We start from the raw sequence: 13,415 nt of genomic DNA, 5'->3' as shown, positions 1-13,415 counted from the left end.
CAGAGACAAAGCTACAGTTTCAAGTACTTTATTTATTAATGAATATAAATAAAGCAAAAACTCTGCTCAGGAAAACTGTTTTAAAAGAACTAAAAAAAAAAAAAAAAAAAAAAAAGGATGGATAATTTGCTCTTCTGGAGGAAGGAGGGTTGGTTGGAGTGCCATGTCCACCTCTCTTAAAATCATGTAGTCTCAGCGTCTGGAGGTTGGGGGCACCACTGTTTAATCAAATGACTCCAATAGAGATTAGTCACCAGGAGATCATCTATGGTGACCTCAGATCTGGACTCAAGACCCCCCAGCAGCCAGGGTGCCTAGTCTCTTCTGTGAAGAGGGCACATTGGTCATTTCCCTGAGCTCTCTGCTGCTGGTGGTCACTTTCCTGAGTTTGTTGCCCATCACAAAGGAGAGCAGTTGTGATGGCAGCAACCAGCCTGGACAGGGACTTATTGGGGGGAATATTTTAAGGCCAACTGGTCAAGCTACCCCTGAATTATTTGGGAAGCATTCACTTCCTTAGATAAGCCCCATAACAGCCACAGGTAAAGAAAACATCATTTCATTAAAACACAACTAAGTATATTAGCATCAGAGAAATAACTTGCAGCACACTTCACAGAAATATAAGAACCAAGCATGTTCAGATGCCAATTTTCTCACACTTGGGGGAAAAGGCCTACAAATCTCAGAGAAGTGGGAAACCCAAACAAGAGAGGCTCAGAAATCTCATCAGGCTTGAGTAGGAAACAAGACATGGCCAAATGATAACAGACACCACACACTGCTTCAGAGTCTGTACATTTATTGAGTAAAAACAAAATCATATGACTCACTAAATTTGGTTTGGTTCAAATCTGCCTGACGTCCATTTGCAGCAGAGAAGAACTGAGGTGAGGAAATACATAGTGATACTAGCAAGGTGACTTAGAACGAAAATAATTTTCCATGAATCGTAAAAGCCAGCCGTCACAGAGCCAGTGTGAATCAGTTGCCAAAAGTGGGGGACTTGGTATTTAATGAGCAGAGCAGAACCAAGGGAAGCACAGAACTCTCAAGAGAGGAGAGAACTAGACCATTTGGAAGACAACATGGTTAAAGAACAGAGGTCAGTCCAGATCTGCTGAATCACTTGGGGAACACAGTGACCACATCATAGCCCTCAGGTGGTGTGACTCGCTCCCGGGCATGTTTTTCACAGTAGATTTTATCCTCCACAAAGAAATGGCCCTTCTGTTTCAGGTTGGTGCCACAGTCAGTGCACACGTAACATTCAGGGTGGCGGTGACGGTCCCGCAGCTTCACAAACACACCGCTGAAAGAGCAAGGGAGGAAGACTCCATTAGTGACAAGCACCTGCAGGTGGCACTGGGGCTCCTCACTGTCCTTCCTGTGTTGGGGCCTGCAGCTCCTCCCCAGAGTCCCACCAAATGCAGACCATGGCCCCCACTGCCTCCATCATAAGGAGTTTCTCATTCCTGGGGTCCAGAGACATTACTCTCGAGGCCCCTCCTACTTCAGCAGAGCAGCCCTGCTTTTTCTGGTTTTACATGTTCATTACCTAAGGGTTCCACAGCAAAGGAAAACCTTCACCACCTGGCTCTGGGACACAGGACCTATCTGGCCTCTCCATTTTTCCAGGCAGGATTTGTCTCCTTCACACCCAAGATGTGCAATATCCATCACTTTCCACACTAATGGTGTACTCAATCTGCAGCACCACCAAAGACTGTGGGGCAGATACTCACACAATGCCCGTGCCACATTTGTCACACATAGGCAACTTCTGAGCATTTCCAATCGATGCAGCCACTTTGGTGACAGGAGCTTTAACACTTCTGAATCCTGAGGGCTTGTTGGGATCCCCTGAAACAAGGAAAACACTCTCATTGGCCATGAAGGGCGGAATTGCATTAGTATCAGTTAGTTCTCCAGAGCCATATATATATGTTCAGGCAAGGCCATGGGCACTGGAGGCAAACAGATGTGACTCCACTGTGTGATCCTGGACAAGTTACTTAAGTTCTCTGATTGCCAGTTTCCTTTTCTATAAAACAGGAGATAATTTTTCCCTTAACTGCTGCACAAAATGATAAATACACACACACGCAGCTGTGCTACAGTACCTAGCATGTGGCCAACTCGCACAAATTATGCAATGTTCTGATTAAATACATGCAAACACTGATATGGTATCTTTAATATCTTACATGGACATAATAAATAACTAAAAAAACCATTATCCAAGAACCAAAAGACAGTGTACTTATATGTAGAAAAGAAACCCACATCACAAAAAGAACAAATCTTTACAGTACAAGAGTTTTATGTTTAGAATGACAAAAAAATTTTGGAAATAGAAGCAGTGGTCACACAGCATTGTGAACATAATTAATTCCACACAATTGTGTGTTCTAAAATGCTTAAAATGGCAATCTCTAGGTTGAATATGTTTTATCACAATAAAAAAAGATTCTGAGATAGGTAATATTAAAAATACAAAAAGTAATTAAAGTAAAAATTTTAAATCACAACCATGTGAAAAGAGGCCAACACAATACATCAATTGGTTGGATGTGTGTCCCAAAAGTGTCTTCTTTTGGAGTAGAACCGTGGTTGCCAGGGGCTGGAAGGAGGAGAAATGAGGAGTTATTGCTTAATGGGAAGTTTCAGAAGACGAGAAAATGTTCTCAATATGGAAGGTGGTGGTCACTGAACAACAATGTTAATGTGCTTAATACACTTAAAATGGTTAAAATGGCAAATTTCGTATTATGTACATTTTACCAAAATATTCTATGGAAAAAAAAAATCATTACAGCACAGCATGCTTCTGCAGCTGGATGGCAGTCACCTACCACAGAGCAGACTAAGCAGCCTCTCTGCAGTCAGCTTGGTGCATACACGATTACAGCAGGCCCCTAGTTACTGGACGCAGAACGTCTTAAGTAACAAAACCCTGTATCACGGTAGCTATTAGTAGTGCTATGCTGTTCATGTTACTATTATTACTATACATTTGGCTGGCTGTGCTTCCGCATCACTACTTTTTTTACTGTGATGTGGCTTAGCAGCATTGTTATGTTCGTCAGCTATTTATACATGTCTCTCTTCCTGGGCTGCCAATTACTTGAGTATAGGAATCTTGTTTTATACACTTTTCAATACCCCACAAAGCCTAGCATGCAGCTTAGCAAATAATAGAGGCTTAATAAGTATGTGGAAATCAACGAAATGCCACAGCAAATGCATGATGGTCTTTATGTGGCCCAACATGGTTAGGCCCAAGGAGCTAGAGAACCAGTGGTGATTCTGAACAGGTACCCAGGAGAATGCCAGGCACAAGGAGAGATTTTGCAAAATTCACAGAGCAGGGTCTATCCCAAACTAGCTGAATGAGCATCTTCAGGTGTAAGGGCCCCATCTCTAAGTACAGAAGATTCTATTCTACATTTCTGGTGAAACCCACTTCTTTAGACTAAAGTAGCTGTTCTCAAACTTAATTGTGCATCAAAGTCACCTGGAAGGCTTGTTAAACCATAGATCACTGGACCCCACTCCCCGAGTTTCTGATTCAGAGGCCCAGGATGAGCCCTAAGAACTTACATTTCTAGCAAGTTCCTGGGTGTTGCTGGTCCAGAAACCGGTGGACCAAGAGCCACTGGACAAAAGCAAAGAAACAGCTTCCTGGGTAAGGCAAGGGGGTAAGGAGAGGGCATCCCATAACTGCAGCCATGCTGGGCAATCCTCTCTTGTCCTTCTAGACAATGAGTCCCCTATACTCACCGGTGCCTCTGAACCAAAAATTGAGACGCGTGTTCAAACAAGGGGCATTTAGAATGCCGCCGGCTGGTATGGTCGACTGTGTATTTTGCCCACAGCTGTCCCTCCCCACCTTTCCTATGCTTCTCTCTGGTCAGTGCTCCTCTACCGTGGTGTCTTTGACTCCCAGAGAACAGTTGTGGTTGTCACAATTGGAGGGGAGTGCAACTAGCATCTAGTAGGTAGAGGCCAGGGATGCTGCTTAACATCCCAAAGTGTACAGGGCAGTCCCACAACGGGGACTTATATGCTTCAAAATATCAATAGCACCACAGACGAGGAGTCCCGCTCTCAGTGGAGTAAACTTTCCCATCCATGGGCTTTGTCCGGTGGAATCTGAGCAGATTCAAGCCTCGTCTGGGCAAAAACACTAAGGGCACTTGTGTAGTGTGGCCCTGTCTCCATGGAGCTTCTGCCCTCTGCCACAAAAACACCAGGTCGCAGAGAGTGCTTCTCCCTTCGTTGGGCTCCTGGAATGAAAAGACTTATGGTACCAGGCCCAGCCAAGTCACAGCTGACCAGCAGCCCATATGTCACACAAGTCACCTGCTGCTGACTAATACAATGTGAGAGTGAATATGGGGTACTTTGCTGCCTTAGGGGAATATTTGAAAGCATCCCTTCAATGGATGTCTATGGTCCAGTCTCTCAGCACCCCCACCAGCACTGGGACCCTCGTTCACTGGGAACTGATGAACAGAGGGGGGGGGGGGGCAGCAGGAGATGGGGAAGACATCAGGAGGCCCCAGGGTTTCCACTGTCTTCAACTGTGGGCTCACAGGTGGGCTTGGGGAAAGCTCAGTTCTGCCCCACCAGGAAACACAGCAGGGAAATCACCTTGGTGCTTCCGTTATCCCTGAGCCCAAAATACCTTCCTTCCCTTCCCAAGCCTTCCTCCATTCCTCTGGGAGGAGACCACAGTCCCAATTTTGTTCATCATAGATTTTTTTACTAATTTTAATTTTAAAAAAAGATTGCATTAAAATGTCATTTTAGTCTTGATTATTGAGTTTTTTGGTGACTCCTTAAATTTGCACCCACAGTAAATGCCTCATTCACCTCACCCTAGTCCAGGCCCTGCCTAGAGATTCTTAGAAGAGCCTGGGTGGGCAGCTTCTCCAAGTGTCATGCCTCAAGCATCCCAAACAGCCTCCTCCGTTTTTTGGCCGATGGTGCTGGAGCCGCCTCAGCTGCCTACCTGCTATGACAAGAAGGAAGTGGCAGCATCATCACAGCTTGGAAAGCAAACTGACTGCACTACAGAACCAGCTCATGAGGTCAGGCTATCCTACGTGATGGGCTCTTTTTCACATAACCCGCTCAGCAGAAAAATCACCAGGAAGGGGGACGGGTGCAAGAGGTTAGAATGAGAGAAGGTGAGGAGGGACATGAAATCCCCTCTTAGTAGGAGAATCCACTTCCCTCTCTGGAATGAAGGGATGTGAATCAGAACTGGGCACAGCTGGGCCAGAGGCAGCTGCCTGCTGGATACCACAGAGCTCACTGCTTTTAGTTCAGCCCTGCAGCGCCACCTGCTGGCGTGGGGTTTTTTCTCTTATCTATCCAGCCAACACTAAATTCCAAGAAATCTCTCTTCTTCCTTCTCAACTAGCTTATAGTAAAAATACTAACTTCCTTTGGACTCCAGGAAACTACAAAAATTTCCAAATTTCTCTTCTTCCCAAATATTTCTGGAAAAAAGTGAAAATGAGCGAAATAAATCATAGCTGTCTTTCTTTCTGCCTCACTGCTCAACAACCTTCCATGGCTCCACATTGCCTACAAAATCAAGCTCATGATCTTTAACCTAGCACGCAGTGGTCCCCCTTGACCAGATTCCAGACCATCCAAGATTCCTCCTGGAACCCTGGGCACCAGCCAAAATGAACCTCGAGACTTGCTGAGCAGTCTCCAGCTTTCTCATCTCAGAGAAGCTGGCCACCACTGTGTGTTCTCAGTCCGCGAGACTCCGACCAAATCTCCACTCATTAATGTCTCCTTCTATAAGAAGATGAATGGACAAACAAAATGTGGTTTATGCATGCAATGGAATATTATTCAGCCTGAAAAAGGAAGGAAATTCTGACAAATGCTACAATGTGGATGAAACTTGAGGACTGTTAGAGGAAAAATAGAACCAATGCCAGTTTATGCCCCGCTTGCATGTTGACTCCCGCTTAAACTCATTCCTTTGTTTCACTGAGCAGGGACACCTTAACATTAGAACAAGTGTAAATAGAACACAGGTTTCGGGGGTAATTTATTACAGCAGGTGGTGTCAGTGGTCAGAGCATAGACATCACAAGACACCTCCCCTTATTGATCACAAGGTACTTGGTGAATGATGTTATTATCTTATTTTTCTTAAGATGTTTCCTGAAAGTTTTTCTTAGTAACAGGGGATATGCTATATAAAAAATGGCTAACCTCAGAGAATCAGAGCTCTCATCTAACGTCTGATTCTTCACTGCATCCTGCTTTCCTGTCTGTAAGTCATCCGATTAATAAATACTTAAATATCTCTGATTACCAAAAGTACCTTCCCACTGCCTTCTTCAGTCTCCAAGTGCTTTCTCAATTTGGAAGGCATTATACTTTAACCCCCTCCTCACACAAGGACATCAAGCTAAGTGAAATAAGCCATCATGAAAGGACAAATACTGATTTAATCACAACGAGAAATTATTAAATACACAATCATTTTTGGAGAATGGATTTAAGAAAAAAAAGATTCCTGTATACTCTATTTAAGAGAAAAACTAAGACATATGACATGAAGAAGTTGAAAGGAATGGAAAAATATTTACCACTAGTACAAAGAAATCAGATGTATAAATATCAATATCAGGTTAAACCAATTTTAAGACAATTCACTCAGAAGTTGACAAGCTGTTCCTACAATAACCATGACAATTTTGAAAAAGAATAAGGAAGGACTCACCATTCCAGAAATCAAAATATGTAATAAAGTTTAGTCATTAAAACTGTGTGACAATGGTACAGTGATGGACAAATGGACCACTGAATCAGACCCAGGCATTTAATTTGTGTTCCCTCCCCAGAGGCATATGATGGATATTTGGATTGGAATACACCAGTTGCATTCAGTGAAAATTTAAGATATGGGAGAGACTACAAGATCTATTATCTCCATCTTCCTTTTAAGCAAAACCTTGATTTTCTTTGGGGCAAGAAGGCATCCAGCCTAGTGGGTAAAAAATTATAATTCCCAGACTCTTGGGCAACTAGGTGTGGCCATGTGACTAAATTCTAGTCAATAAAACATAAGTGGAATAGTAGTGTGGGACTTCTGGGAAGGAGAAAGTGGGCTCATCTGAAAGGGGGGCTCCCCAGATAGCTTTGTCCCCCTTTCTCCTCCCAGGTGCCTACAAGTGGGCATAATGGCTGGAGAACCAGCTGGCAACTAGGACCACGAGGCAGCTTTGAGAATGGAAGTCACAGGTGTGGCTGACAGAACACAGGATAAAGAGTCCAGATCTTGATGAGCATGGAGCTGCCAACTCCATGCTCAGGTCCTTCTCTGTGAGCCCAGGTGAGCTGTGCAGCATCTGTCCGTGTGCTGGTTGGGGCTGGGATGGACTGACTTGGCCTCTCTTAATTGAAGGATTTCACACCCACTTAGAGTAAAATAAGTAGTGGTTTCTTAAATGTTTGACAAAGCTGTCATCCTCAAGGATTGGCCCCCAGGTCATTTGTCAGTCAGGTCTAATACTGGAATTTAATACAAAGTATGGCTCATTACTTCCCAACCACTGAGGTGCTCCAAGCAAAGGGGGGCGTTGCTTGTAGAACCATATCTCTAGTATAAAAGAAGCACTTTTTCCCCTATGCTCCTACATGTGTATACGAGGGTACTTCAAAAATTCATGGAAAAATACAGTTAAAAGCTAACATGAATCTCTCCATGAACATTTTGACATACCCTCCTACACCACTCTTGCTAAGGAACCCGCACATGGAGAGGAAGCCCAGGTGTTGGGAGTTTTCTGAAGAGAACTTCAACTCAGGAAGGACTCCCAGGAAGCCAAATTTCCAGCTGATGGTATTGAGGATGGAGGTCACTCTTCCAGAGGGCATTCAGCTCTGACCCTCCCTAGCTGCCCCCTGATGGTGAAGCAGGTCTCACTTTGAGAATCTCATGGGTGCCCCAGGAGCACCAACTCTCTCCTCTCAGGTGGGTGCACTGGGAAGAGGAAGAGAGAGCAGTAGAAGGCAGGACTCCAGTGAGGTGCCTGAGCCTCAGTGAAGGGGACAGACAGAGTGGGGAGGGCTGGGCACATAGGGATGAATAAAGGGTGAAAAACCCAACCCTCCAGAAAAAGGTGATCAGGAGAGTCGCAGGACACGCTGATCCACAACACCCTGGGAGGCAGGGGAGCCTGTGAGCTGCTGATTCACAGGCCACCTTTATGAAAAGGAGGAAAAAACATCCCTTCCTCAACACATCCACCTGTCACCAATTACATAACGCACTGTTGTTATTAAATGAGATACCGTCACTGCTGTCCACTTGAACATTATCATAATAGATATATGGTATATGATGTCTACAATGAGAAGAACTGTCTCCTGAGATGTGTAGAACCACTTGCGGTGGCCCTGAGTGCCTCGGACGTCAGAGCTCCTCCCACGGACGTGCTAAGGCTGAGCTGGGAGCCTCTGGATGAGGTTTCTAACATCAAAATTATTTCCTAATTAAGAAGCACCTACTATGTGCCACTCGTGTTGATGGGTGTTTTGCACAAATTATGACATTTAATCTGCACAATGGTCTTAGAGAAAAGAATTATTATCTTCAATGGACAAATGATAAAACAGGCATGGAAAGGTTCAGAGATTTACCTAATGTCACAGAATGAGGATGGGGCCACAATGGGGGCTCTTGGACCCTCAAAGGCCATCCATCCTAGAGCAAGAACAAACATGTGGCCCCAAAGGGAAGTTTTCATTCTGCTTGTCACCACCCATGGCCTTTACCACTCTTATTTGTCCCACCACAGGAGCATGGTATGGGGGCTGAAACCAAAAAAATTACCAAGGTAAAAACCAACAGAATCCCACAACAGTCCAGCTCACTCTGACCATATGCACATGTGACAGGAACAGTCAGCCAGGTATGGAGGATCTTAAATAAAGACCCAGGCAGGAAGGTGTGGTCAGGAGGGCATGCTCTCCATCTCTGTTTTTATTATGAGTTTTAACCTTTTAGAAGCCCGTGCCTTTCGAAGCACACTGAGCTCTTTCCACTTTGTCTAGGCTGTGTTCACCTGTGTTTCAGCAATGCCTAACACCCACTCCAGACCTTCAACAAGAACCTCTGACCACAGGTAGGGATGATTACCTTTTTCCTCAGACTCCAGGATTTCCTGCAAAACCAGGAATGACGTGGACTGTTTTGGAGGCTCATTCAACTCCTGTTTCTCCTGAAGCATCTTGTAAACTTCAGATTCTTGGGTGATGACAAGGCCACCGGGAGGCTGAGAATGATCTAGGCTGTAAAGAATGTTTGGAAATTCATTAGGCTATGTCAGAAGTTAGGAAAAACTTCACCAGGCACCCACTCCATGTAAAGACAACCCTGATTCAAAGGATGGATAGAAATGATGCCAATAGACAAAGCGTTTTCTTAACTCAGCGACAAACCCACTGCCAACATGGTAAGGCGTCTACACTGAAGCAGCAGCCAGCTCTGAGTAGGATATCAAAGATGCTTTTTCCAAATAGTTTCAGTAATTCAATTACTTTTTGGACTAATTCCATGGAATTGGAATGCTTTACTTCTTTTTAAATTACATAAACAAGGAGTTCCAGTCAAGATGGCAGAATAGAAGGTCCTCAGCGTCAATTTCTCCTGCAAATCAACCAATTTACAACTATAAAAATGTAACATCACCCATGCTGGGGCCACTGGAGCTCAAGGCAAGAGGAAGAGAGACCTACAGAGTTCGTGAAGGCAGGAGAAGCCACAATGAGAGATCGAAAAAACTTATATGAGCATTTTGGGCTGTAGCCACTTTAAGGCTGGAGCTGCCGAGTGCATGGAGAAGGAGCCAGCAGAGGCCACAGCTGTACCCTTCAGATGGAGTTACTCGGAGGTGGCAGGGGAGAAGAGGGCCTTGCTGACCCCCAGGACAACAAGATCACTAACAGGGTTCCTGTGGACCCACATAGCAGCAAGGAGCCAGAACAGCTGAAAAAGGGGAACCATTCAGAGGCTGGTGACTCATCCCAAGGGACCAGCACAGGGCCCACCCCAGGGGAAGTGTTTGGAGCACGGGCAGTGGGGGAGACAGGGCCACCAGGAAAACACTGGGTCACAGCAAGGACAGCCAGCACACCCCCCAATCAACATAGGACCACTCACAGGAGACTAGTCAGGAATATAGAATTGCATAGGGTGCGGTTTCATAAAAAAATTCAAGCCCCGATCAGAGTTTCTACACAACCCAGCTGCACCAACTCTTCTGAGAGTGGGAAGTCCTTATAAGGTCAACCATTAAACCCTGAGCTGCACAGAAAGCCTTCCCTAGGGAAACAGCAGCAAAGCAGCAATTTAGTTCAACACAGCTCAAGTACTTGTTCCCACAGGAGGTTTCCCCATTTTAGAAGGAAGCAAAGGACAAAAAATTAGTTCCAGCCCAGGCACACCACCAGTACCTTGGAGTATGCCAGGGGACATAAGGCATGGAGCCAGGGACCAGAACCCCACCCATAACCACTCACACCAGCAACATGCCACAGGGCCTCATGTGGGGGCCCGGGATATAGAGCCGAGGACCAGACACCCCCCACAACCAGGCACACCATGCCAGCACCACGGGGCCCACCCAGGGACCCAAGGCATGGACAAACAGATTCCCCCTCCCACAACCATGCACACCATGCCAGCACCGCAGGGCCTGCCTGGGAACCTGAGGCATAAAGAAAGGGACCAGATCCCCCTCCCACAACCACGCACACTGCGACAGTGCCTGAGGTCTGCCCAGGGACCCAACGCATGGAGAAGGGTACTGAGCCCCCCTCCCACAACCAGGCACACCATGCCAGTGCCTCAGTGCCCACCAAGGTACCCGAGGATTACAGCCAGGGATTGGACACCCCTCCCACAACCAGGCACACCGCACCAGCACCTCAGGGCCCTTCCGGGAACTGGAGGGTTAGAGCCGGGAAACAGACCCCCCTCCCACAACCTGGCACATTGCTAGCACCAAGGAGCATGCCGAAAACATCACCTCCATGTGGATGGACAACCACAGATACCACAATGACCATGGCTGCCGTGAAAGTGGCTAGATGCCACAACAACCATGCAGATGGTCCACCAGCCAGTGGAGTGCACTGACACAAGGAGAGTCACCAGCAGAGACAAAAGAAGAGGATGTCTCTCTCCACAAAGCCCATTTCAGAGTGACAGAAGCAACATCTGCTCTATAATAATAATGGGGGATGTGATCACACCTCTCAGATTTGGACATATCATCTAGGCAACAAATCAACAGAGTAACCAATATTCTTTCAGAAAGAGAAAAGAAATCTAGGGTAATTAGAGGGGGAGGGGGAGGGAGGGGGGATGGGAAGAGATTGGATAAGGGGCATAAAGAATAATTACGATTTGTAACAATATATATGCTAGTAATATTGATTTGATTAACATATTCCAATATTGGACCCCAAAAATATATATAATCAATTTTGATTCAATAAAAATTAAAAAATAAATTTAAAAAAAAATAAATAAATTACATAAACATTATGTCAAGAGAAAATTTAGAAGAGGGAAAATGTCAACAACAACCCGACCACTAAAACTTAGCTCGGCTCCTTTGCACAGGCCTCATGCAGTCCTCTCTAGAGCAGAAATCACAGTGTTCTTCATTCCCAATGACCTCAGAGTGCTCTCCCTGTCTCTATAACCTCCTCATAGTTCTCACAGCAAGGAGCTCAGATCTCCTCACCTATAACACAGACATAACAGTACCTGCCTTACCTAGTTTACAGGGCTGGTGGCAAGCATGAAATACACAAATGCTTTGTAAACCATAAAGTGCTCAGGCCCAGGGACTAGGCAAGCCAGGCCTTGCCTCCCACACCTTCCTCCTGTCAGTCCAGGTGCCCCAGAACAGGATGAGACAGGCAGAGCAGTAGGGCCTCTTTCCCCCGGGGCTCCATTTACCAAAGGGAGGAGGCCCTTGCTGCCTGGGCTCAAGAAGGAGAGGAAAGGGAGGTAGATGCCCGCCAGCATTACCTGTAAAATCTATCCTAAATCTGACCCCTTCTCTCCACCCCAAACTCCCCGTGTCTGAGCCTTGCCATCGCTCACCAGCACGGCTGATGAGCTGTGTAACGTGTCCCTCTGCTGCCTTTCTCAGGACAGTCTTAACTTCAATCATAATTTAGAGGGTTATTTTAAACACATGAATCAGGCTGTGTCGTGCGGCTCAATGTACTCTCATCAGACTTAGAACCAGGTATTTACAGTTTTAATAATGAAACACAAGTGGAATCAAACTCAACTCCTTTAGAGTAAATGCTCATTACAAAAAAGTGGAATCAAACTCAACTCCTTTAGAGTAAATGCTCATTACAAAAAGGAGAAAGGCCAAAAAGATGTGGCCCATCTTCCCCCTGCACTCCCATCCCGTTGTCCCTGCTCACTCCACTCTAGCTGGACCAGCCCTCATGCTGTGCCTGCCTCCAGCCTCCGCACCCACTGCCTCCGCACCCACTGCGCTCTCTGCCTGGAATGCTCTTCCCAGACAGGGCCACGGTTCCCACGCTTCACTCATCTGCACTCCCATCCCGTTGTCCCTGCTCACTCCACTCTAGCTGGACCAGCCCTCATGCTGTGCCTGCCTCCAGCCTCCGCACTCACTGCGCTCTCTGCCTGGAATGCTCTTCCCAGACAGGGCCACGGTTCCCACGCTTCACTCAGGTCTCTGCGCAGACGCAGTCCTCAGAGAGGGCTTCCTGACCCTGACATAAAACAGTCATCTCCATCCCCGTCACTTTCTACCCCACCACTCCACTGCATCTTTCTCCATGTTATGTAACACTCTCTCACCATGCATTATACTTGTATTCGTTTATTTCCATATTGTCTGTCTCCCCCCTGGAAAGTAAGCCCCATGAAAGCAGGAACTTGGCCTGTCTTGTTCTCCATCTGTATGCCCAGGCCTGGCTCAGTGCCTGAGCTCAGCAGGTGTCGTCAGTTAAGTAATGAGCACTGTCCAGTTCATACAGTGCCTCCTCCCTCTGTGTTTCTCCCTCCCTGCTCCTGCAGGCTCACGGGCCCTCAAGGAAAGCCAGCCTCCAAGTGCTGTGCCCGGGACATGGGCGGCCCAGCAACCTGGCCCTAGACCCATTCACTCCTCTCAGCCTAGGCTGCTTTTTCCTAGGCTGCTTTTTCATAAGAGAAAAAAGGACACTAGGAAAAAGTAGAACCAAAGAGCACATATCAGATGAATTGTTGTTGAAGCAATTTATCAATGCAGATGGAGGCGTTTGTATGTAAACAAGTTGTCATCCCTGAGTAATTAAGCTATATGCCATCCAGTCCACCAGCCTGCCTCGCAGCT

General features: G+C 46.3%; 1 protein-coding gene across 1 annotated transcript in view; it reads right to left on the bottom strand.

Annotated features, from left to right (window-relative positions):
- Nucleotides 1-785: 785 nt before the first annotated feature.
- Nucleotides 786-13,415, bottom strand: part of PDLIM1 (PDZ and LIM domain 1) — a 30,431-nt gene continuing 17,801 nt past the window's right edge. Inside the window, exons 4-6 of the mRNA XM_008575251.1 lie at nucleotides 9,182-9,333; nucleotides 1,746-1,863; nucleotides 786-1,312 (exon numbers count right to left, since the gene is read on the bottom strand). Coding sequence (XP_008573473.1) covers nucleotides 1,126-1,312; nucleotides 1,746-1,863; nucleotides 9,182-9,333 — 457 coding nt within the window. The 3' untranslated portion in view covers nucleotides 786-1,125. The remainder of the gene's footprint in view (nucleotides 1,313-1,745; nucleotides 1,864-9,181; nucleotides 9,334-13,415) is intronic.

The sequence above is a fragment of the Galeopterus variegatus genome, unplaced genomic scaffold (genome assembly GCF_000696425.1).
Source record: "Galeopterus variegatus unplaced genomic scaffold, G_variegatus-3.0.2 Scaffold1160, whole genome shotgun sequence".
NCBI classification, from domain to species: Eukaryota; Metazoa; Chordata; class Mammalia; order Dermoptera; family Cynocephalidae; genus Galeopterus; species Galeopterus variegatus.
The sequence above is the reverse complement of the archived record's forward strand: the minus strand, read 5'-3'. Positions and strand labels throughout refer to the sequence as shown.